Here is an 11,565-nt window from a genome sequence, read left to right on the forward strand (position 1 = left end):
AATATCCATACAGGCAAGGTGGCAAAAGTTAGTGCCAAGGCAGCACCTTACAAGTTTTGAGGGTTTAACCTGCCAGAATAAATAGATTTTTTTGGGGGTGATTTTTATATTATATAAATCAAAATACCATAACCTGTACTTATGTATTATATAATTCATAATGCAATAATACTTTAAAACTATAATAAATTGTATTATATGTTGTTTAATATTTATCTAATATAATAGAGGTTTATATGAGATATCTATAATATATGTATTTTATATATAATAATGACATGGCTCTCTATGTTCTACAGATAGTCCCAAATACTAGTCTTTGGAGGGTTCATACCAAAACCATTTTGGAAAACAGTATGAATTTTCCCACTTTGCTTGAACTCCACTGGTACAACTATGGAAGCAGTGCTCAGCTGAGTTCAGCTACAGTCAGCTTTGCTTTTTATTATCATATGGTTTAGCTGTGATTTTTTTTTTTTACTGCAGAAGGAAATATTCATTGGGGAAAAATAGGGATTGGACTGCCAGTGTGGGAAAACATTCTTGCTTTTAGATGTTCTCCTTAAAAAAATATATATATATGTTAGTAAGTGCCATTGGGATGGATATTATGCTTTTCTCTGACTGGATTTAATATCCTTCTCCAAATGGTGAATGAGGCTGGATGTGTGCTGGCCTTGAGACCATGGCAGCCAAGGACAGAGTGCCTAGGAGCTGAACCTCTGTCAGCACCCTCTGTGATGCTCCTGCTCCAAATGAAAGCCTCCTGAGACACCGTGTGGTCAATGCAAGGATAAAAACAAAGGGAAATCCAAGAGGGACTTAAATTAAGCAGTATTGTCAGCCCAGATTGCCATGTTCTTGAATCCCAACTAATTTCCTTACTTGCAGGAAGGAATAGGTCTGTATTTAATTAGATATTTCCATATTTACATGTATGTATAGATATATTGCCATATTTAGATACTTGCTCTCTGCAATTCCCTGACAGGAGAGGGGGGGGCCAGGTGGGGCTTGGGCTCTGCTCCCAGGTAAAAAGTGCCAGGACAAGAGGAAATGACCTCAAGTTGCACCAGGGGAGGTTTACATTGAATATCGTGAAAATTTCTTCATAGAAAGGGTGGTCAGACATTGGCACAGCTGCCCAGGGCAGTGGTGGAATCCCCATCTCTGGAAGGATTAAAAACCACGTGGATGTGGCACTTGGGGACATGGGGTAGTGGTGGCCTTAGCAGTGCTGGGGGAATGGTTGGAGTCCATGATCTTGGAGGTCTTCTCCAACCTTAATGATCCTATCATTGTATGGTTTGGGGGTTTATTCCAGAGGGCTTTTTTTCCTCCAGTTTAAGCTGGTTTTGAACTCTCTGGGATGGGCTGCAAACTCCTGATGTGTGTGTGTGATGTTTAGTTTCCCAGGAAAGAATAGGGGAACACAAGGGTCAGCCTGCAAGAGCACCCCTGTTCTGGGGGAAGCCCCAAGATGAGCTCCCCACCTTTCCTCTCCTGATCCAAAGAGCAATCCTAATCCCATCCAGCCCACACTGCCCTGACCAAGCGCCTTCTTCTTCCACAGGCAGGACAAGCTCAAGATCCACATGCGGAAGCACACGGGGGAGCGGCCGTACCTGTGCATCCACTGCAACGCCAAGTTCGTGCACAACTACGACCTGAAGAACCACATGCGCATCCACACGGGCATCCGGCCCTACCAGTGTGAGTTCTGCTACAAGAGCTTCACCCGCTCTGACCACCTGCACCGCCACATCAAGCGGCAGAGCTGCCGGATTGCGCGACCCCGGCGCGGCTGCAAACCGGCGGCGTGGAGGGCGGCCGGGCTGCTCTTCGCCCCCGGTGGCCCACCCGTGGAGAACAGCTTCGTGATGCCGCCCACGCTGGAGGAGATGAGTGGCCACCTCGGCAGCACAGCCATGTGCCTTCCCGGCCCCAGCCCCAAGCACTTCTTGAGCGGGGCCAAGACCTCCTTCAGCCTGCAGGAGCTGGAGAGCCAGTTCGAGGAGACCCAGAGGAAGCTTTTCAGGCGAGCCCAGATGGACATGGAGAGAAACGCAGGGATCTTCGCCTTTGCCCTGGGCCACAATGAAAACCTTGCTGCCCAGCCCTTCTTCCCCCTCCCTGACCCTTGGAGCACAGGCTTCAATGGCCTGGCAGGGCTTGGCCACGTGGCTCCCATCTCAGAGGCAAGCAACTAAACCTGCGCCCGGTCCCACCATGCAACTGCTCCTTTCCCAACAAGGCACCCAGACCCCTTGGGGTCCCCACCTGCCCTTCTGCATCAGCAGACTCACAAGAAACTCTTTGTCCCCTCACTGCCATGGGCCTTGGGGCTGTCCCTGGGGTGAGCACAGGGGTGGGCAGGTGCTGTGCCCCATGGCCACTGGCACTTTAGACTCTGCAACGCACTTGGCTTTGAGGCCATCGGGCGCTCTCTGTCCCATCCAGCCACCCACCACTCACAGCTCCATCTGGGAAGGCCAGGCCACGACTGCTGCCCTCTTCAGCACTCCCAAAAATGTCACTTGCCTTAGTCCAGGGCATGGCCATCACTGTGAGATGGCTCTTCTGGGGGAAAGTATTCCTCATTTTCCACTCACAGAGCCCACTGGACACTGACAAGCCGTCCAGACTTGGTTTTATTTTGTTACATTCCTTGGCCTTTTTGGTCAAAAGAACTTTTCTCTTTTGGATTTTTTTTGGTCTTGTTTTTTTTGTTTGCTTGTTTTTGTTTTGGATTTTTTTTTAATTAATTGTCATGTCTGGCAACAATATTTATCCTACAAGGGATAAAGGGGAGGTCAAGCAGCCGTTTTGGGAGAGGGAGGATCCTGGCCATTGCCTTCCTCAGCAGTATATCTGATTTACAGGGCTAGTGAAAGCCCTGATCTGCAGCATGAGTTGGGACCCTAAAAATAAAAAAAAAATTTAAAAAATGGAGATAAAAAATCACCCAGCTGCAAAGCTGGGTGTAAAAGGGGGATGTTACTTATTTTGGTTCTTTAGCTATTTCAAAATTTCAAAAGGAGAACCAAAGCCTATTTTGAGTATTTTAACTTCAGTTGCTTGAAAAGGTGAAGGAGAAGTTTTGAAAGAATCAGAAAAGTTTCAATATTGAGCTTTTATTAAACCCTTGCTTTGTGAAAATGAACCACGTGGGAATTTTGAAATGAAAAAGTCGTTTCAAACCAAAGAGTCAGAATTTGCCGCCACTGACCATTCTGAAAAGTCTGGGACTCTGTCCTTAATTCCCTTGAATTCCTGTGTATATTTTGATGAGAAAAATTTACAAAACACTTGCATGTCCCAGAACCTGCAATGGTAATGGGAAAAAAATTGAGTGTGGAAATATCCCTGCTGCTTGTCTCAAGGGATCTTTGTGGAAAAAAGTCCACTAAAGGTGTCTTGATGATGATATTTTCTACTTGCAAGCAAGTAGAAATGCTATTTCTTCACTGTTTGTTGGTTCACAAGATAAGGTGGTAACATATGATGGGGTGGTCCGAGCTGAAGGTTGTCCATGGTGACCAACAGGTTTGGGGTATCTCCTCAGCATCTCTGCAGACTCCATCTTAGCCACTCCATCTAAGAATTCTTTTGAGGCTAAAAGAATGGCTGGAATTGCCCTGTCAGCCTCCTTCAGCTGCAAAACCATGAGCTACTCTCAAGGATAAAGGCTTTTAGTGACCATCTGCTTCTCACAGTTCCTTAGATGAGCTGTGGGAGGCAGATATGGTGGGATCCCAATTTCAGCACTGGCTGAGATGGCTTGCAGTGGGTGTCCTGGGAAGCTGGTTTTACATGAAACCAGCACTTTAAAATGTAAATGTTACAAATTGGGGCACTTTTCCCCCTCCCCTCTTTTTACTGTTACCTTTCAACATCAGCAAAATTGAGGGAATGAGAGGACCACGGGTTCATGAATGTTTTGGTTTGTCCATCAATGAGGTGGTGGCTGGATGAGAGTCTCTCCACCAGAGCATGGAGGGGGACACAGGAGGTCCAAGTTCTGCCCCCATGAGGGTATGAAGGACTTCTGCTCTGAGACCACACATAGCAGAATGACCCCAAGGAGCTGCCCAACACTCACTTCCTCCTCCAAAACAAAATCCACAAAGACTCCACGTGCAGTGAAAGTCAACGGAGAGAAAAAAGATGAAAGGAAATCTTCTCAAAACTGCATCAAACTTTTTCTTTTTAATCCATATCAACTTCCTACAAGCAGCGATGTTTTGCAGATGACTGGTTCCTTCAGGTGTTTTTTGTCTACAATTTGGAGTCATTGTAAAATATCCAAAGATACTGAGTACTGTATAATCTGCAAGGACTTGAAGCAAGGTGTTTTTTCTGTCTCGGATTGTTTGTTAGGTTGGTTGGGTTCTTTTTTTTTTTTCCTATTTGTCTAAGTGGGGATAAACCTTTGCAATTTTTCTATTTATAACTATTTTTATGTGATTGCTTTATGTACAAAACAATGGAAAAAATCAAAAGAAAAAAGTAGAGAGAAACACACACAATACACACACACATAGACACAAATTTGCCTTAGTTACTCACGGGACAATCACCCTTAACTTTAATTGATGCTAAAAAGTGGATGGGAAAAAAGAAAGAGACTAGATCCTTTTATGTGTTTATTAAACTGTGTTAATTGATGCTTTCAAATTATTAGCAGGACTTGATTCTCTTGCCTGTGGCTGTTGTGAGAAGACAAAGTTGCAGTTGCTGACCCATGTGGCAGCAGCTTTTCGGATGTTTGCCTGGCACACAAATCTGTGCTTTCCAAAGGCACCTTTTGGGAAGCCAAAATAATCACTTGTGAGTTATGCATTGAGCTCATACAGGCTCCAACCCAAGGGGCCGTTGGCATTGTGAGGCTGATGATGATTATGGAGTTAAGGTTGATTTTCCCGCGTGGGCGCTGGGTTGGGTAGGGTTGGAGGGATTTGAGTGCTGCCAGTGATTGTGTTTTGGGGTGAAGAGGAAGGATTAGAGAAAACCCTATTTCTTCCCATTTTGATGTTGTGTGGTGAGTCCAGGCCACAGGTATCCACATGGGAGCCCAGCTAAGCATGGAGATACCTTCCCAGGGCTCTGCTCACTTTTCCCAACCAGGATGGGTGTAACAGATGTCCCATGTATATTGAGACACCTACGTGTTGACACTTTAATTTTGGGTGTTCAAACCTGCAGCGTGATTTCCAGCCTTCCTCTGGAGCTGTCGTCGCTCTGGAGGGAGACAGGTAGTGATGGAGGGTGATTCACCCCACCTACGCTGGACCTCCCAAGGGTGAGATGAGTCACCTTTGACAGCACCTGTCTCTGCTACCTACCAGGGTGCTTTCCTTTCCCATAGCTCAGTGAGATAAGGTTAACGATGAGGAGGGATGTTCCCATCACCACAGCACCCTCCTCTCTGCTCAGCTGTTGGCGAAGTCCCTGGAAAAACCTTTCCCAGGAGGATGGGCTGCTGGTACAGCTCAGACCCAGCAGTCAGATTCATTTCTCCCCCGTCTGTTTTAACTGGGAGTGCAATTGGTAAATAAGGGTCCAAGTTCATTCTCCCAAGCCTGGGGACCAGGGATTCAGGCTCAACAGTTGTACACCTGCTGCAATCCCAGTGAAACATCCCAAGTTCTTACAGCCACATTTTCCTTCCTTCACACTCATGAGAAGGACTGCCCAGAATCAGGTGCTAAGGCAGAGGTCCAGACCTTCAGTCAGGGTCCAAAAATGTGTCTTGAGAAGATGGAAATAATCAATCCCAGGGCAGACAGTCAGTCATTGAGCGTCTCATTTGTGATTGGAGACTGCAGGACCACAGCAGGGTCAGCCCATAAACAGTGTGTTTCTGAGCATAAAAAAAAGTACAAAATTAAGTTATTGACTTTCAAGATATTTAAATAACATTTTAATTTTTTTTAATCTTGCGGCTTTTAACCCCATTTTATGCTCTTGTTCTGGTTTGCTTATAAAACCAAACCAGCAACAACAACAAAAAAAAAAGAGGTAGATTTGCAAGGGGGAGAGTGAAAAATCTGAAAATTGCTCGGAGGAGCTGTGCATTAATCAGACACTTGGGAATCACAGAAAGAAACCAGCTTCAGTAAATGCTTGTTAGCAGCAACATATGGCCACACACTTGCTCCTGAACAGCTGCTGTTATCTGCTGGAGCATCCAGGCCGTGGAGGGGGAACCAGTGCTGAGGTGATTGCTTGCACCAGGGTTTGCTGCCAAAGAAGCATCTCCTGAGTACCAGTGTCAGGGAGCTGGATGGGCAGCTCCTGTCCCTTCTCAAAACCCTTTGTTGGGCTTTGCAAAAGCCTCTTCCTGCAGTTGTGCAGAAGAAATTACATGCAAAAAAAAAGGGTGTATATATACATATTTTTTAATTTTTGTTTTAGAAAGGGAGAGCCTGCAGTTTAGGAGAGTGAGAGGCTTTTCCCTTTGCCAGTCACCTCCAGAAAAAAAAAATAGATCCTAAAATGTTTTAGACTCAAATACGTGATTTTTAGCAGGATTCCCACTGCCACCAGTGGGGTTGCAAATGCTGCCCCATCTCTGCTCTGCTCGTTCTCTGCCTGTAGCCCCCTGGGACCTGCAATGTCTCCCCATCCTTTCCTACCCTTTTTGGAGAGGATTAGTGCTTTATTTACAGTCTCAGTGCCCTGAAGCTGGAGGATTTTGTGGTTGCAGAGAAAAGTTTTATGATAAAGACAGTAAATGAAGCAAGACCCCAACAATCTTGTTTTAAGAAAACATTGTATTTGGCAGCAGGTCACCCACTGTTGGGTTTTTAGGGTCTGCCATTGCCTTTTGGTACCTCTGACAGTGTGCACCTCCTGGGTCTGCACCTGAGTTTCTTTCCAATAAAAAAGCAAAATGGGAAGAAAAGAGGAAAAACTTCTTGTAGAATATACACCCACCTATCCCACATAGTCCGAGCCCAGGTGAACTGAGCCCCATCCCACCTCCCAGCCCCACCTTTGGGACCTCCGCCAGAAGGAGACAAAATACCTGTGGCTTGGAAATACCTATTTTTTTTCCTTGTTTTCCTGTGTTGAACTGATGTTTTACATGACTTGCACTATTTGCTGTAGGGCAGGATACTGTTAGGTTTCTTTGTTTCGGTCTCTTGTTTGGTTGCAACTTCTCTTGGCTAAGAAAACAGCAGTCCTGTACACGTACCTGCTGCACATCTTACACCCTGGAGAAAATAAACTGTTACCTGAAGCAGTGAGTGGCTCGTGTGTCCTTAGTGCTGCTGTGGGGCTGTAGAAGTTACAGAGACAGGTTAATAGTTGGTCTTGATGATCTGTGGGGTCTTTTCCAACCTAAATGATTCTGTGATCAAATGATGGTGAGATGGGTGATGTATCATTTTGTGGTGGCCTTCCAGGGTGACAATGCATGTGGGCGGGTTACCACAGGGGTGTATGGGCTGAGGAGCAACCCCTGGTGATGCCTGATACCCCAGTATGACATCTCATGCAGGGAAAAAGGTATATTTAAGTACAATTGGGGGTTTTTTCCCCATTTCTGTGCATCTGCTTTGTGCAACTCCCAGCACAATCAAACTTGGACTGCCCTCATGTGGTGGCCTGGTGGCAACTCTGCCACTGGGAAGATGCTGGGGAGTTAGAAATGTCACAGAATATGCTTGAGTTAGAAAGAACCCACAATGAATATCGAGTCCAACTCTTAGGTGAGTGGCCCACATGGGGATCGAACCCACACCCTTGTTGTTATTAGCATCATGGCACCAGAGGGCTGGTACCCACATCTGGAGCTGTTCTGGGGTCTCAGTTGCACCAGGGCATGCATGATCCCCCACCACCTCCCATCACACCTATCTACCTGCCAGGAAGAGGAAATACAAACCTCAACCACATCCAGAGGGAGTTTAATGGATGGACTCGATGACCTTAAGGGTCTTTTGCAACCTGAATGATTTTATGATTTTTACACCTCAGTGTTAACCACAAGTAAATAATTAGGCCGATGAGGCTGGAATATGCCACAACTATCAGTGGTCTCATGGGAACCCTGAATTTTGGGAGATTATTCCCAGGGGGATAAGCTGGGACTGGACCCTCTGATGCCCAGCATGGCCTCAGCTGATATTTCCTGATTCCCCTCATAGTACCACTAATAGTTTTACCCAGTTCAGTCAAATAGAGTGACAATTATGAATCTTATGCAATTAAATAAAGCTCGTTTTGTTGGGCACTGAGACTAAAAACCATAAATGCAAATAACCAAAGAAGGAGTCAAACAGCAGTGCCGAGCTACAACCCCCAAAGTTTTATTTTACTACTTTTTTCCTACAAAGATGACACTGACTGAGATGTCACAAATCCGATCAGGCTTCCTAATAGTTCCTGCAGTGCCTCGAGCCTCAGGGGTCATCTGAAATTCAGGCAGCCAATTTGCAGTCAGGAGATGCAAAGCCAAACAAGGCAGGGGCTGAGGTTTTAAGGACAGGCCCTGTCTGTCAGCTAAAACCCTCCTCTGCTCTTGGGTAACCTCTGGCAAATCCTTCTAGGGATGGCTGTAAACCTGCCTGTCTTTAAGGTGTAGCTGTTAACTCAGTTTCCATAGTAAATAGGACACAATTGCCTCACTGAGACCAACTTCTGCAACATCAGCTGGAGTTTTGCATTGTTTGGGAAATACTTAAGGCTTCACCCTTGAGTCCTCAGAAACAGGGTTCTCATTTAAGCAGCTTTTGTGGGATGTTTTTGGAGGTTTCAGTGATGCATTCACTGGAAAACGAGTTGGAAACACAAAGTTCTCACAATCTTTCTGAGATGTGGTCCTTGGATCTGAAGGGGAATAGCAATTTGCTCTGAGTGTTGATACAGGGCTGAAGCAGCCAGGCCGTGACACACTGAAATTTAAAGATGAGAGCTGGGAAGAGTGAGCAGAAACTCTGTGGGAAGTATAAGAAAATCCTCTGTGGCGAGTAAGACTGCACATCGAGTTCCATGTACACTTCTGGGCCCCTTGGATAAGAGACACAGGGCTGGAGCGTGTGCAGGGAAGGGAACGGAGCTGGGAAGGGGCTGGAGCAGCAGGAGTGGCTGAGGGAGATGGGGAGGACTCAGCCTGGAGAAAAGGAGGCTCAGTGGGGACCTTCTCACTCTGCAACTCCTGGACAGGTGAGACTCAATGATCTCAGAGATCTTTTCCAACCTAAATGATTCTGTGTTTCTGTGAGCTGAGGGTAATCATCACTGCTGGAGCAGCAGTCCATGTGCAGATGTGGTGCTCATACAGCTGCCCAGTGTCCTGCTTGTTGTGTTTGATCAGCTTAGCCATGTCAGAGGTAGCTCCAAGCACTAGCGATCCTTTTTCCCTGGAGCAGAAACAGCCAAGCTGGCTAATATAAGTCTCTACTTTCAGATAGATTCAGCAACCCTAAGGTATGTGTAAATACATACACAGACCTCCATACCTCTGATAGGCATTTAGCTGTTATCCTCACCAAATTTTGCATAGAAAACAATGTTATTTCTCAGTTTGGGAGGTAACTGAGGCACAGGGAGGCACAGAGATTTAATCATGGTTTAATTATGGTTTAATCAGTTTAATCAGTTTAATCAGTGTGTGTACTGCCAGCCTACCTACACATGGTCGTTGCATGGGTGCAAATCATACATGGGGCATGGTCGATCTTGTCAATGGCATCATCAGTCTGTGAAATTAAATCTTAGGAGGGATCATCCCCAGTAAACCCGATCTCCTTGTCTCCAGCATCTCTATCTGATTCAGCTGGCCACTGTGCATATCACTATCCAGCTGGTGAGGGAGAAATTTGGAGCAAGAGTGAAAAAGGAAGCAAATGAGAGGAGTCTTCTTGGAGGAGACCATGCCAAGATGAGTTGGTGAGAGCAGCAGGAGCCACCAGGGACATGCGTGGCTGTGGCTGGTTCAGGTGACCATGGTGTCTGTGGTAAAGGTCTATCTCTGAGGATGGAAGACTGCCAACATCCCAATCTGCCCCCTTCCACCCCCCAAAAAATGGGGGAGATAAACATCCATGTCCTCCCTCGTGATGCTCTGAAGAAACTGCAAGAATGAGGGAGAATTAAACATAGAGATGATTCTGAATGCCAGTGAGGAAGGAAACTCCCTGGCATCCCTACAAGCAGTATCAGAGTAAATCCCAGCCACAGGGAGGGGCTGTAGCCACTGCCACCAACCTCCTAATCAGGCAGGGATGTCCAAAGCTTGGGATGTGGCCATGTCACACAGAGGGGCTCCCTGTTTGCAGCCAACGTGTGCGCCCACTGCACCGAATCCTGCACTGCCCCCCGCCAGCTGCTGCATTAATGCCCCATATGCCCAGCCATATGCTCCTTCCACACAGGGGGGGCACTCGATGGGCCTTCAGGGGAGGAGAATGGACATCTGAGCATGTGGAAGCAGGTAAGACTTAGAGAGGCCTTGAGGACCAGTGATGTGGGAAGGATACTCAGCAGGTGTGAAAGCCCACACGGGAAGGCATGGGGTGAGTGCCTCTCTGCCCACCAGCAGAAAAATGTGACTAGAGGATGTTAGGGGGGTGTTGGAGGGCACCACAGACCCTTTTCAATGGGGCCCTGATAGGAATCAGCTAAAATTTGAGCGGGAGGATGCTGACAGGGTGTTGGGGGGCACCACTGACATCTTGTTTTCTCTAAATGAGATGGGAGGTTGCACTTGAAAAATTTATTATGAAGTGTATTTTTAAGACACCAACGTTCAAGGCAGAAGCTTTGAGGAATGTCATGCTGGAAACCAGAAGGTGCTGGGTGTTTCTGCACGTTGGGAGCATATCCTGCCTAGGTGGCAGCAACAGAGTGGATGAAGGAAAGGGATTCAGCTCATCTGGGTCAGACAGCCACAGCAGGGACGTTGTTGTCCCTGCTCCTGGGTTGTGCTTCTCCTGTAGTCAAGGGGAGAGCAATTCCTCTCCAGGTAAACACCTGGAATGAGTGAAATAATTACACTTTTGAAGTGCTGGTTCCTCTCCAGTGGCAGATAATGGAGGGTGTTATGTCCTGAGTGCCCCTTTTCATGCCCTGTCCCTTTGGTTATCAGTCAGCTGGTCCTTTGCACCCAGTATTCAAAGCTTTCATTAATCACCACTGAAGATCCCGACACATTTAAACACCCAGGATGGGATGTAGAGTAGTACTAAAGACCAAATTCTCTGTATGAATCACCAGGGCAGAGGGGCAGGAGGCTGTGGGTGCACCCACAGCTGTGGGTGTGCCGGATGTGCTGAATGAAGGGCTAATAAGGGACACCACCAGCTACACAGGTTCAACACAAGTCATTTAAAAGGGGTGTTGGGCTATGCTCAGTTAATCCTTCATCCCTGGGGAGAGGAAGGTGGGTTTTGTACCATCTTCATGCCATGATATGGGCTGAATGTTACTTTTCCTGCATCCTTCCAGCACAGATAGATACAAGTGAGAGAGGGAGGATACCAGCATCCTGCTGATTAGTGAAAATGCTTGAAAAGCTACTATTTTGGCTTGAAAAATCAATTTATCTGGACAAAT

At 46.6% G+C, this 11,565-nt stretch overlaps 1 protein-coding gene across 6 annotated transcripts in view; it reads left to right on the plus strand.

The window, feature by feature from the left end:
• The window catches only part of ZBTB7C (zinc finger and BTB domain containing 7C), a 159,574-nt gene extending 152,328 nt beyond the window's left edge, over positions 1-7,246 (plus strand). For all 6 annotated transcript variants that reach the window (XM_071580900.1, XM_071580901.1, XM_071580903.1 and 3 more), the window contains one exon: positions 1,574-7,246. In XM_071580900.1, the coding sequence (XP_071437001.1) occupies positions 1,574-2,210 (637 nt within the window). In that variant the 3' untranslated portion in view covers positions 2,211-7,246. The remainder of the gene's footprint in view (positions 1-1,573) is intronic.
• Positions 7,247-11,565: the final 4,319 nt, after the last annotated feature.

This window comes from Pithys albifrons, chromosome Z (genome assembly GCF_047495875.1).
Source record: "Pithys albifrons albifrons isolate INPA30051 chromosome Z, PitAlb_v1, whole genome shotgun sequence".
In the NCBI taxonomy this organism is placed as follows: domain Eukaryota; kingdom Metazoa; phylum Chordata; class Aves; order Passeriformes; family Thamnophilidae; genus Pithys; species Pithys albifrons.